This window comes from Rhinolophus hipposideros, assembly GCF_964194185.1.
Source record: "Rhinolophus hipposideros genome assembly, chromosome: X".
Taxonomy (NCBI): Eukaryota; Metazoa; Chordata; class Mammalia; order Chiroptera; family Rhinolophidae; genus Rhinolophus; species Rhinolophus hipposideros.
Genome location: NC_138046.1, coordinates 116850235 through 116863126, shown reverse-complemented (window position 1 = coordinate 116863126; position 12892 = coordinate 116850235). Strand labels below are relative to the sequence as shown.

The window sequence follows — 12892 nt, the reverse complement described above, 5'->3', positions numbered from 1 at the left end:
ATAGATAGGGGAGTCAAACCAATATATTCTCGCTGGCAGCTGGGCTGGAGACACAGGAAGCAGGATCTACATAATCTGCCTAACAGCAGTCTGCGCTTGCCAGCCACCATCTTCTTGCTAGCCCCCATTTCCTACCTGCTAGCGTAGCCACAGCCGTTATATTAGTGGCCAATGGCTTACGGGTTACAGCTGACGGCCAACTAGCCACAGCTGCTGGCCATCTGATCACAGTTGATGGCCATTTACTACCCGAGCCAGCACCTTTCTATGTGAGGCCGAGAGCCTGGAAACTGCTTTTTGGGGCTGTGTCCCCACAGACAGCAACTTGGAAAAAAGTCCTGGAAGTAAACACTGTTCCCCAATAAAGTCCTGTTCCCCTTCCCCAATCAAGTCTTTAAAAATAATAATAATAAAATAAAATAAAAAAAGAAGAGAGAAGAAAGCGACAGCAAGGAGGACTTCAAGAATGATCTGATTCTGGTGTTCATATCACTCTGCCTGTTGTGTGGAGAGATGGACTAAATTAAGTGAGCGAGTCATGCTACGACTGATTCGCTTCAATGTTGCAGACTAGTAAATTCCCACCCCACTCCCCAAAATGGGGGATCATTATAAGGCTGTCAACGCCTCACCTTATCAAGACTGAAAATGTTAAACAGTAAAATGGAGGGCTTTAAGAGAAGGGAATTCATAAGCAGATAAAAAGATTCAGCATTAGGCCACAGAGGAGCAACATCAGCTTGGTTCTACCAATGGTCCAGTTGAAAGGTAAAATTCAAATCCAGTGACAATATGAGAAAAGTGAGAGGTACCTGGCTCTGCCTGGTGTGAAATAGTGAGCATTCTCTCTCTCTCTCCCTCCCCTTCTTTCTCTTTCTCTCCATGAATGAACACCTGAGCACCGCGCGTGTACACACGTGTACACGTACACACAAACACACACACACACACACACACACACACACACACACACCTGCAAGCATCTGAACAGTCTCCTTGCAATGGTGGTACTACTAGAATTAAATCACTACTATTAAAACATGCTGGCTTTATAAAACAAGCAGTACCAAAAGCCCTGAGAATATGTCTGACAGTATAATCCTTTGACAAATGTTAATTTACAATGTGCTTTCAATAGTTACTTAAGCATTTTACTTTAGCCCAGGATAAAGTTCACCTTAACTCATTCATCCTCATATTTAAATACTTAAAGACTATCACATGGATTTTAAAATAAATTTAGCATTTGAACAGCTACCCCATGCTCAACACTATACATGCGGTGCTGGGAAGAATTTAAGACAGGTGCTCCTGAGGAGCTCAGAATGTAGCAAAGAAAATAAGGCAGAGCTAGAGAACAATAATCTGGAGTAAAATTTCAGCACTATGTGGAATGATCTGGATGTTAAGGAAGAAGAGATCACAGTGGGCCCAGCCCCAGAATTCACCATCTTCTTTGGCTTCTGCTGCCTGATGGGGTCTGGAATCTACTTCGAGCCCTGACCTCTCTTCCCAGCACCACTGGGCTTTGTGGCCAGTTTGTCCTTGACAATAATTACTCAAACTTACCGTGTCCCAAACTGAGCTCCTGGTCCCCGACCTCTGGGCCTGTTTCTCTGGGTGCTTCCTCATCTCAGCAAATAGCATCTCCTCCCACCAAATGGTTCAAGCTAGAATTCTTGGAAGTTATCTTCCATGCCCCCTTTTCTTCACCCAACCCGGTTCAGTGGGTCATACCTCCAAAACCTCTTGCACAGCTCTCCATTGCTTCCATCCTAGACACCAAAACCCACACCATCTTTTGCCAGGATTACTGCAGTAATCTAAACCACGGGGTGGCAAACCATGGCCTGCAGCCTGTCTTTATGCATAGTTTTATTGGCACATGGCTATGCCCATTCCTTTACATTTTGCCTATGGCTGCTTTTGCACTACAATTGCAGAGTCGAGTAGCTGTGACAGGGACTCTCTGACCTGCAAGGCTAAATCTATTTACTATCTGGCCCTTTACTAAAAAAGTTTGCTGACCCTCAATCTTAATAGCCCCCCAACCTCCACCCTCTCCAGTCCTACAATAAAACCATTTGTCACACACCAAGCTGAGTGACCTTTTAAAAACTCAGAATATCTCTCTCCTGTGCTTACACCCTGCTGTGGCTCACTGCTTCACTAAAAATAAAATCTAAACTCCTTTATGCAGCCAGCAAATGGCCCTATTGGATCTGGCCCTTGCACCCTGTCTCCCCCACCCTCACGTGCTCCCTGTGCTTGGGTCCCACTGGTCTTTCAGGGCCTCAGAAGGGCACACCCTTCCTTCCGGCCCCTCGAGCTCTGGCCCCTGGAGCTCTCCCTCCGACCCTCCTTATTCATTTGCATCTATCTCCCTTTTATTCTTCAGCCCAGGGAGCTGTGTCCCCCCTCAGAAAGCCCAAGGTTGATCACACACCTAAAGCAGCCTCCCTCCCGCTGCCCCTATCACAGCATCCTGTCTGTGCCCTTCCTGGTAATTCACCACAAGGTGCCATTATTTTATTTGTGTCCTTGTTTCCTGTCTCTCTATCCTTCTAGGCTGGAAGCCCCATGAGGGCAGGAACATGCCTGCCATATATCTCCAGCATAAGCCCAGCGCCCTACACGCAGCACTGGGGGTTTAGGTTACTTGTCAGGACAGAACAGAAGGGTGTCAAAATTCAGTATAAGCCCTAGGTAACAGCATTCTGGTACCTGTTTCCATAATTACAATGAAATCAAACTAAGAAGTCTCAGGATTTCATTGCTACAGAAGAAATTATCTTTAACTCAGATAGTAAAACATAATTAAAATTCGGGTTTCCTGGGTATGGAACAGATAGAAACATGATCGTTCTGTAAAAGAATGACAATCTTAATTATGAAAATCCAAGGAAGAGCACAAGCAATCAGGAAACTGGCAGGGGGTGAGCAGTATAAGGGCTCAACAACTACAGTGCAGGAGAATCTAATGGGGAAAATTTTTTTTAGGAAAAAAAGAGGTCTGCACTTAAACTAAACCCTATGGAGATAGCTTCTGTTTTTTGATGGGGGCATTCTGGGAGTCAACAGGAAATCTGGAAAAAGGAGGCAAAAACTTTAAACATTATTCGCTTCTGCCCTCACGTGGCCTGCCGTGGTACTGCATTCTCTCTGCTAATTCAGAAGGTTCCCTTACAGCCCCTCTGGCTCTCCATTATCATCATGATCAGAAAGTTTCAGTATTATTACTAGAATAGTCCTAAGTTAATTATTTTCCCACATAATAGGGAAAATAGCACTCGTGACAATATTTTAAGATCTATCCAAAGTTGAAATTGAAGCCGCAGCAAATTAATGAGATGTGCAATGTCGGTTTTGCCTTAAAAGGTGTCCTCTCTTTTGAAAAGGAAGGAAGGAGGGAAGGAAAGAAGGAAGGAAGGAAAGAAGGAGGAAAAGAGGGAAAGAGGGAGGGAGGGACCTTTTATTCTTTGAAGCCAATCAAAAATTATTGCAGGTTCATGCTTAGTTGACCTGTACAAATGCCTGTCAGCTCCACTGGCCTGAGAAGTTAACGCCTCACTACAAAAAGGCTTTGGAGACATTTCAAAAGCTTCTACACACTTAAAACTAAAAATCAGCTTTGGCGACCCTTCTTCGAAAGCTTAAATCATGCACAAACACAAATGTTGAACACAACTTAAAACAAACCCAGAAGGATGTCTGACCTGATGTCCAATAAGCAAATACAAACATCAGGGTTGCATGGAGAAGTTTTGCTAGGGACAACGTGGCACCGTTTCTCTGTTTCCATGACATTAAAAATTGAGACGATGAGTCCTGAATAGCAGGAGTCATTGTCTCATCATCTTTGTAGCTATCATAAAGCTACTAGTTATTAAAGTGCTAAATTAATGTTTGTTAAGCCAAACAAGTGAATTCAAGAGCAGAATAAAAAAATATAAAGAACATACACATGAAAAAAAAAGAACAAAATGCAGATACAGGCCTAAAATGTTTGTTTGTTGTTTGTTGAGATGGAAACTGCAATTTAATTTGAGATGTCATTGAGAATTCTTGATTTCATTGTGCAAACAATTAAAGTCTGACTCTATAGCAAACTTCTTTGTAAAATGATGACAAAGAGACTCAAGTGTGCCAGGCCCAGAATGAAATATGAAAGCTTTGTTCAAGGATGATTCTCCAAAAACAATGGCTAGAAAAGCTGGGAAGATTAAAAAGTATTAATAAGGCTCATCCCAAGGTCAAATTGGGCTTATATTTTAATGAAGTTCAGGGGCACCTCAAGTACATTAAAAAAAAAAAATTCTCTTTTTTTGTGATTACTATTAAAAATATAGACTTTTTAAAAAGGAGTAGAATCAGACAATAAAAAGCAAAAACATCCATACACACGACCATTTGGAACTTTCCTTGTGATTAAGCTAATAGTCTTAAGAAAAGGCTATTTTTTCACCTATAAAAACTAAAACAAAATGTCTGTCAATGGATGAATGGATATAGAAGATGTGACACACACACACACACACACACACACACGGAATACTGCTCAGCCACAAAAAAAGAATGAAGTTTTGCCATTTGTGACAACATGGATGGACCTTGAGGCTATTATGCTAAGCGAAACAAGTCAGAAGGAAAACGACAAATGCCTCACTCCTATATGGAATCTAAAAAGAAAAAAAAAAGTACAAAAAAAACTCAACAAAAACAAACTTATACAGAAAATAGATCAGTGGTAACTAGAGGGAAACGGGGGTAAGGATGGGCAAAAGGGATACAAGGCGTTAATTGTATGGTGATGGACAGTAACTACACTTTGGGAGTGATCGCTTTGTAGTGTATACAAATGTTACATTATACTGTTATCCAAATACACTACGTAATACTTGATAATGACAATAAACGACTATGTCACTGGTTTATGTACTTACCAAACTAGAATTTGTGTTGCTACTTTAGAGTCTACTCTATCTACTTATTTGAAATGTTTGCTTGTCACCCCAATAAATTTAACAAAAAGGAAAAAAGGAAAAAAGAAATGTTTGCCGTAAAACAGTATGCCATGTTACGCCAGCAGCAGCCCCATATAGCTCATGTTTACTGCACGCGTCTCTTGATTGCATCATTTTGGCTTGTTCTTGATTTACTCTCATGTTTTGCACAGTGACATGCTGTCCAGGCTTGTAGCCCAGGAGCAATGGGCTACCCCACACAGCCTGAGTGTGCAGTAGGCCAGACCATCTAGGCGTGTGTAAGTGCATGCTATGATGTTTGCACAGTGACAGAATCACCTGATGACACATTTCTCAGAACTCAGACATCCCCTGTCATCAAGCAGCGAATGAATGTGCTAACAGTATCTGTAGGCACCTCACAGAGTAAATGAGGTTCTTATCTCCCTCCTTCACCCCAACACTTCTCCACCCCGTCCACCTCATGAATCCTCTTTTCAGAGCTGAGATCATTTACATCCCTGCTTTTAAGCCTCATCTGATACATCCTGACATCGAGCCTAAAAATTGAAAATCAGTAAATGGAGTGACCGTGTAAATCTCCTTCGCTGTACAGTCAATCTATGCCCAGTTGGTATTCTTCCTGGAGCTTTTACCTGCCTTTCTCTTTTCTCACACTGTTTGTTTTTATTGTTGCCCAATTTGCTTGCAAACTGTTCACTGTATTAGATATTAAATGTCTTTGAAGGAAGCAAGCCTAATTATGCAGGTGTATTCCATTTGTAAAACTTCATCAGCCTATACATGTATATGTACACTTTTCTGTGTTTCTGTTATACTCCAATTTTAAACAATTAGAAAGGAAGCATTCCCTCTTGCCTCGTAAATTGTGAAGGAATAAATACCAAGGAAGAGAAAATTTTGTATAGCACACTTACACATTTATATTAAGTTTATCAGCCATACTATTGCAGTAGTACAAAATAGTTAATATATACTATGGCACATTATGTTACATTTTTCAGCTCTATTATTAACAAAATGGATCTCGTAGATAGCATAATATCTATCTGCTAACACTGATAGCGATGGCAATAATAACAACTAACATGTTTATTGAGCACTTTCGAAAGCCAGACATTGCCAAGCGCTTTATATTGTCACATTGAATCCTCGCAACAACTCTGTTATTATCATCTTGTCATTATTACAATATTACATTATTATCACATTGTTATAGATGAGTACATTGAAGCTTTGAGAAGTAATTTGCCAAGAGTCACACAGGCACCTTAATAATGGCTAATGATTTTTGAGCACATACTATAGATCTACACTATTCTAAGCACTAAATGTGCTGACTTATTTAATCCTCAAAACAATGAGTTAAGTATTATCATTATCCCTATTGACCAGATGAATATATTGAGACACAAAGAAGTTAAGAGAACTCGTCCAAGGTCGCCCAGCTGGTAAGGGACCCAACTGGGCCATGAACACAAACAGTCTAGCTCCAGTCTCTCACCACTGACCTAGACACCACTCAGGGGTCACAGGAAGAATTTGACCCTGAGCAGTCTGACCCTAGGAAACAAAATGTTCGTTATTCTGCTCTCCTGCCTAGCTATTACATCAACTGACATTTAAATAAGGAGTATATGGATGTTATTCTCATTCTGCACATTGACAGTAAGGGAAGAAGGGAACAAGTAGCACGTTCAAATACTATGTTCTTCCTTTAAACTGCTAATACCTCCAAATCACCTCTCCCATCAGACTTCCCTAACTCCGTCTCTCTCTACTTCCAATGCACTTTGCAAATGCTTCTCAAATAGCGCTCACTAGAATGCATTCAGTTGTGTGAGGCAGGGTGATCTGCAAGCTCCTCAAGGCCAGAGACTCCTAACCCAGGCTTGGCAGAGGAGCCCCAAACATTGACGTTATAAGCAACTGAGGTCTTCGCATGCAGGTTGCTGCATGCCCACCCCAAGGGTACTCACTCTGTTTAATGCCAACCTTGCCCACTGACTTGTGAAAAGGGCAGGGACCGTTTATGTCACTCCCCGGTGTAATCTACCTCCTAGCCCAGTGTCTGGCACACAGGAGACCATCTCTACATATTTGTTGAATGAATAAAGATCAGATGCTTAAAAACCCAGAAGGATATAAGTTTATAAAGAACAGTGCCACGCTTACCTCAATAACGCATATTTGGGGCTCTTCCTTATGCCCATCCACGGGCACCATGGCTTGATTCATAACCCACTCCTGGACAGCATCGGTAATGTGAGGGACAACTGTAGAAAGAATTAATTAGCACAAAAGCTTATTTCATGGTCACAAGAAAGGAATGTATCACTGCCTTTTTTTCTTTTTTTTTTTTTTTTAAGGAGGGCGTAGCTCACAGTGGCCCAAGTGGGGATCGAACTGGTGACCTTGGTGTTATTAGCACTAGGCTCTAACCAACTGAGCTAATCGGCCGCCCCTATCACTGTATCACTGTCTTTAGATCTCCCAAATAACCTGACAGCCACCTGGGAAATTAGATAAGCTACAGTCCTAATGCTATGATCTTCCTTCACTGAAATTAATACCACAGGTGCAGTATAGATTTAGTCATTTAAGTGTTATGTCTTTTCTCTTGAAACTGACCGACCACAGAGAACAAGAAACAGAAAGCAGAAATACCATCTTGATGCAACTAGAAAGCACCTATGATGCCAACGAAAAACTGTGCAAGGAGGGCTGCCTAGGATGCTGAATGCTAGACTTCAGAGGAAAGAAGAACGCAGAGTGGCCGGGCCCTGCAGACCCTAGGCAGCCCACCAGCCAGTGTGGGGGAATCCACTCAAGAGGGTATAGACAAGGTCTGTGTGCTGACCAGGGGCCTGTACCTACTAATGTCAGCTGAAGAGGACAAAAGGCAACATCTCTGCAAGTCTATGAGGCCCAAGGTTCCCTTGGGTGGTGAGCAGGCTTGCAGCTAGCTATCTCAACTGAACAGACAGAAAGGTGACATCCCCGTGGGGGCATGGGGACTCAGCACAGCCACCTAACCTAATGTGACGGCAGGAAGTAGAAACGTTAGCCTTTAGGAAGCTGAGGCGAAGCTTCCACCTGTCACCTGCCCCACCTCACCCCTGCAGCACCCTGGAAGGCAGGAAGAAGTCATCTTTGATCGGTGCATTTGGAACGACCCACTGCACATGCCTGGCCCACTCCTTTCAGGGAGGATGAGGTCTGCTGCGTTCTGCCTCCATGTGGACTACGCATGGATTAGGGCTCAGGGTCCAGGTCTGGGGACTTGCCATCTCCTCCATCATTGGGACAACACAGATGTGAGGCAGCAACTCTCCCTTCCGTGGCTCTTCCCAAGATTGACACTTGGGGGAAAACTATTAGAAAGCATCATTGTACTGGACGTCTAGGCCACACCAGCCAATTTTAGCAATAACATAGCTGATCTTTTGCTCTCGATCTGTGTTAATCCTACATCTACTTCTCAGCTGGTTCCAACATGAAAGTGATTTAAAGGGGCCTTTACCCTACCATGTAGGAACTTACAAATACAAGACTTCAGAGGTGTGTGTGTGGGGGGAATCCCTTCTAAGATAAAAGAGAACCATACCATCGAGGGAAAGGGTTGGTGAACAAAGGGTCAGCCCACGCTACCTGCCACTCCAGTTCAATCCCTCAGTCCCTCCCCAACGCTGTCCTTCAAAGGGGAGTAATCAGCACGCATGCAAAGATATGAGAGAAGAGGAGAAACAGATCATATTAAATAAAAGACAAAAAAATAAAACCACAAAAAAAAGCTGCATCCCAATCAGATAAAAATAATGAATAAGTGGTTCTCCATGGATTTCATAACTAAAAGCTAGAGAGAGACAAGACAGGCAATCTATGCACTAAGGGAAGCAATGGCATTAGTAAAAAAAAAAAAAAAAAGGACTGATGAGAATACAATCAGGAACATGGAGGATGAATTGACACTTCTGAGGAAAAGGGAAAGATCTGAAAAGGATGCGACCATGTGGAGGGCAAGGACCTCGTCACAGTCACGTCTATTTACAGCAGGATATAGGTGCGCAGCACACAGGGCTCCCTAATGTTTGGGGAATATAATACCTTGTACTGTTTTCCCCAGGTAGTCACCACGCCTCTCTTTATTAATCACATGCTGATATATCTTCCCAGTGGTGATGTTGTTGTCTTTATAAAGATTAATATCCAAGAACCTTTCATAATTTCCAAGGTCTAAATCAACTTCTCCACCATCATTTAAGACAAACACCTCACCTAGAAAAAAAAGGCAATGTAAAAATGTTTAATTTGCTCCCAGTAGATCATTTTTCAAAGACGGACACATTTTATTAAAAAGCTGCTAAGAGACTTATTTATAAGCCATATTCTATCATCATTTCATTATTTTGATGGAAAAACTTAACAATTCACTTATATCCTTGAAAACGCATCAGAAAAATTCTGGTATCCTATTGTGGTATTTCTTTAAATGCTTACTGAAATTCTGTCTTCAAGATTTAACTTTTTCAAACTCCTCACATACCACATGAAAAAGGGACTCTGAAACAGCAAGTTTTAAAATTAATAGCAATTTACTTCAAAGCACAGGTATCTTGGACTCTGGAATTGGCATAAGAAAGTTTTAATTGACTCCCTTCTTGGTTAAAGCCACAATTAAACTGACAGTAGGTGAAAAGCAGGGCCCCAGGGAGCCCATGGGGCAACTTGGTGAAAGTGAAGCAAAAAAACCAGTGTGTGCAATAAGCCATCTGCACAACAGCCCCATGAAAAAGGATCTAGATATAGTCTTAACCCCACAAGGAGTACCTGCGTTGATTATTGCGCATGTCTCTGGGTCTCCAGTGTCATTTGGGGGCGTCAGTTGGGAGTCCAATGTTCTAAAGCCACCTAATAAGAATTGAACCTGATGAAGGAAATTCTATCATTTACTCCTGCTGTGAGATGTTCACAGCAAAAAAGGTTGGCTTGTTTGCAAACCTAATCAGAAACCTTTTATATCCTCCTTTATGTCTCCCTTATAAGGTACCTAAGTGTGGTCGGGAAGATCTCTAAGGACAAAAGAGGAAATTGATGAAATTACAATATTTTCCTATTTCCTAAATTCTATTTCCAGTCCAAATTCCACTTTGTCACGTTAATCAGGAAGCACCAATCTATGAAAAAGTCTTTTTACTTTGATAATCTTAACTTCTGACAAATAAGAGACGATCTCTGAAACCCCTTTAGGTAATTTAAGCCAGATCCAGTTTGGCAGTACTCCAGGTATATGGCAAAGGTCTTCAAATTATACATTCCTAAATTTTAAAAGTATGTACGCATTATGTTCTTAGAAGAGAAAGAAAAACTGCAGATGACAAGTCTTCAAAAACAGCAATTATAATTAAAATTCCAATAGATTTTTTTAAACTTGATAGTGACAGCAAAGTTAATTTGGAAGAAAAACAGGTGTGATTACCAAACCAAAAAACAAATATAAATAAAAGCCCTTACAATGAATAACAGTGAGTAAAGGAAGATTGAAATACATCTATATATTTCAATATATACAAATATAGAACAAGATAACATTAACAAATACACAAAACCGAAATATCCAAAAAGGTCTCTATTACATAAAGGAATTTAACATGTGACTCAAAAACAAAAGATATCATCACAAATCAAAGTATATAAAATACTCAGAAATAAACTTCAAAGAAATGTTAGGACTTACATGAAGAAAACCTATAAACCTTACTTTAGAGACATAAAAGAAGGTATGAATAAAATCAAAGCCACTTATAAAGTTCCTGAATGGGCCAGTCAATACTTTTTAGTGTTTAATTCTTCCCAAGTTAATTTATAAAGTTAAAGCAATTCCTGTCAAAAACTTCAATTTGATTTCTTGTAAAGTTTGACAAAATAATTCCTAGTTAATCTTGAAGACAGTGAACATTTCGAAACATTTTAAAAAAGAAGAAAAGGAATAATGAGAAAAGTCCTGACCTACTTGATAATAAAAAGCTGCAGCTATTAAAATGGTAGACAGGAAGAAACAAAGAGATTTGGAACAGAACAGAGTACAAAGACAGACCTAAGTATAGAGAGAAATTTAGTACATAATAAAAGGTGGTATTTCAAGTCAGTGGAGAAAGGATGAAATCTTTGATAAAAGCCACAAGGAATAATTGGCTAGTCAGAAAAAAAACTTTGAGAAAACAAATTATGTTATATCCTTACCTCACACCAGATGTGTTAACAATGTTAAAGTAAAAGTAAATTAAACTATAAACGTGCCAGAAGAAAATATGGGTGGATATTTAAGTATTCCTGGGGCAGAGAAGCCTAAAGGTGACATCAAAGGCAGAAAACATAAAGGAAACAGCTGATATATTTAATCACATAAATGGTAAATTGAAATGTATCAGGAACTAACAGAGGTCATATCAAGACAAATTTCAAACAGAGTAAAAATATATACATGTGATAAATATAGGTTAATATACTTTACACCAAGTATTCTTGAAAATCATTTTAAAAACCCAAAGGAAAACTGGCATATCACATGGCATTCATCAATTTTACTGCATACCAAACAAGCCTAAAATCTCAGCAACTTACACAACATTTATTGATTTCTCCCTCATGTTACATGGGGGCTGTGGGTCAGTTGTGAGTCTGCTGGGCATTCTCATTCCAGGACCCAGGCTGCAGGAGAAATATCATGGCAGAGGGCAGAAACACAGGAGAGACTGAGCCAAATCATGCCATTGCGCTGAAAATTTCTGCTTCAACAAGACATATGTCATATTCACTAATCTCCCATAGAAAGAATAAATCACATGGCCAAGTATGGCTACCAACCTCTCCACTTTGCCCAGGACTAATAGGGCTCCCAGGATGCAGGACTTTTAGTTTCGAAATCAGGAAAGTTCCAAACAAACCAGGTCGAGTTAACCACCGTAAATGGCCAAAGGCCAACATCAATGGGGCGGGGAAATTTACTCCACAGAAGGACTTTGGGTGACAGTTTCAAACAAAAATACAGTCTACCATAGATTTGAATAAATCATTCTAGAGACAAAATGAAAATCAAATCTAAATTAAAACAATGAAATACCCTTTTTTGGTTTTTTGGTTGATGCTCAGGTTAGTAAAATGTAAAAAGAATAATATTCAGCAAGGATATAAAGAATTGGAGTCTTTTATACACTGTTGATGAGGATATAGATTGGTGCAGATCTACAAGCATTATCGGAAAAATCTTGGAGACAAGATGAAAGTTGGAATTTGGAATTTCTCTGATTATAGAAAGGACATAGAATACTTTCTACATATTAGAAAACACCCCCAAAGTAAACACATTCCAAGTAAAATGAAGACTAGAAATAGCCACCGCTTTATGAATTTTTTTCAATTTCAACATTTTTGAAACAAGACTATAAATAGCCACAAACCTATGAAGAATTTTAAAATTTCAGAACTTCATGGATTTTAGAGTTATAAATAAAGGATCATGAACCTAAAAAACCTTTGGCAATATGCATTATGTGTCAAAAGCCTGAAAAACATGCCTACCTGTCAAATCAGAAATTCCACACCTAGGTGTTTAAAAAAATAAATTTTAAAGATTTCCATCACAGTGTTGTTTATATCAATACAGTGGAAATTATTTCCTATTATTGTTCAGATTCTGTGAAGCCTTTAAGAGTACAGAATACAGAAAAATATTCACAGTACATTAAGTTTTGTAAATTAGATTTAAAATAATGTAAGATTGTAAGAGTCAATTCATTAAAAGTTCAAAAACAAGCAAAACTAATTTATGGTGTTACAAGACAGTTACCTTGGTGGTTTGGGGCAAAGGGGTTTTCTGGTTTTTGATTTGGGGGCTGACTACACAG

The 12892-nt window shown here is 39.9% G+C and overlaps 1 protein-coding gene across 12 annotated transcripts in view; it reads right to left on the bottom strand.

The window, feature by feature from the left end:
- The window catches only part of CTPS2 (CTP synthase 2), a 101833-nt gene that overhangs the window by 76576 nt on the left and 12365 nt on the right, over positions 1-12892 (bottom strand). For all 12 annotated transcript variants that reach the window (XR_013992899.1, XR_013992900.1, XM_081041756.1 and 9 more), the window contains 2 exons: positions 9093-9263; positions 7161-7261 (listed from right to left, as the gene is read on the bottom strand). Coding sequence is in view for 10 of the 12 variants with exons in the window: in XM_081041756.1 (XP_080897882.1) it covers positions 7161-7261; positions 9093-9263 (272 nt within the window). In the remaining 2 variants the exon portion in view is untranslated. The remainder of the gene's footprint in view (positions 1-7160; positions 7262-9092; positions 9264-12892) is intronic.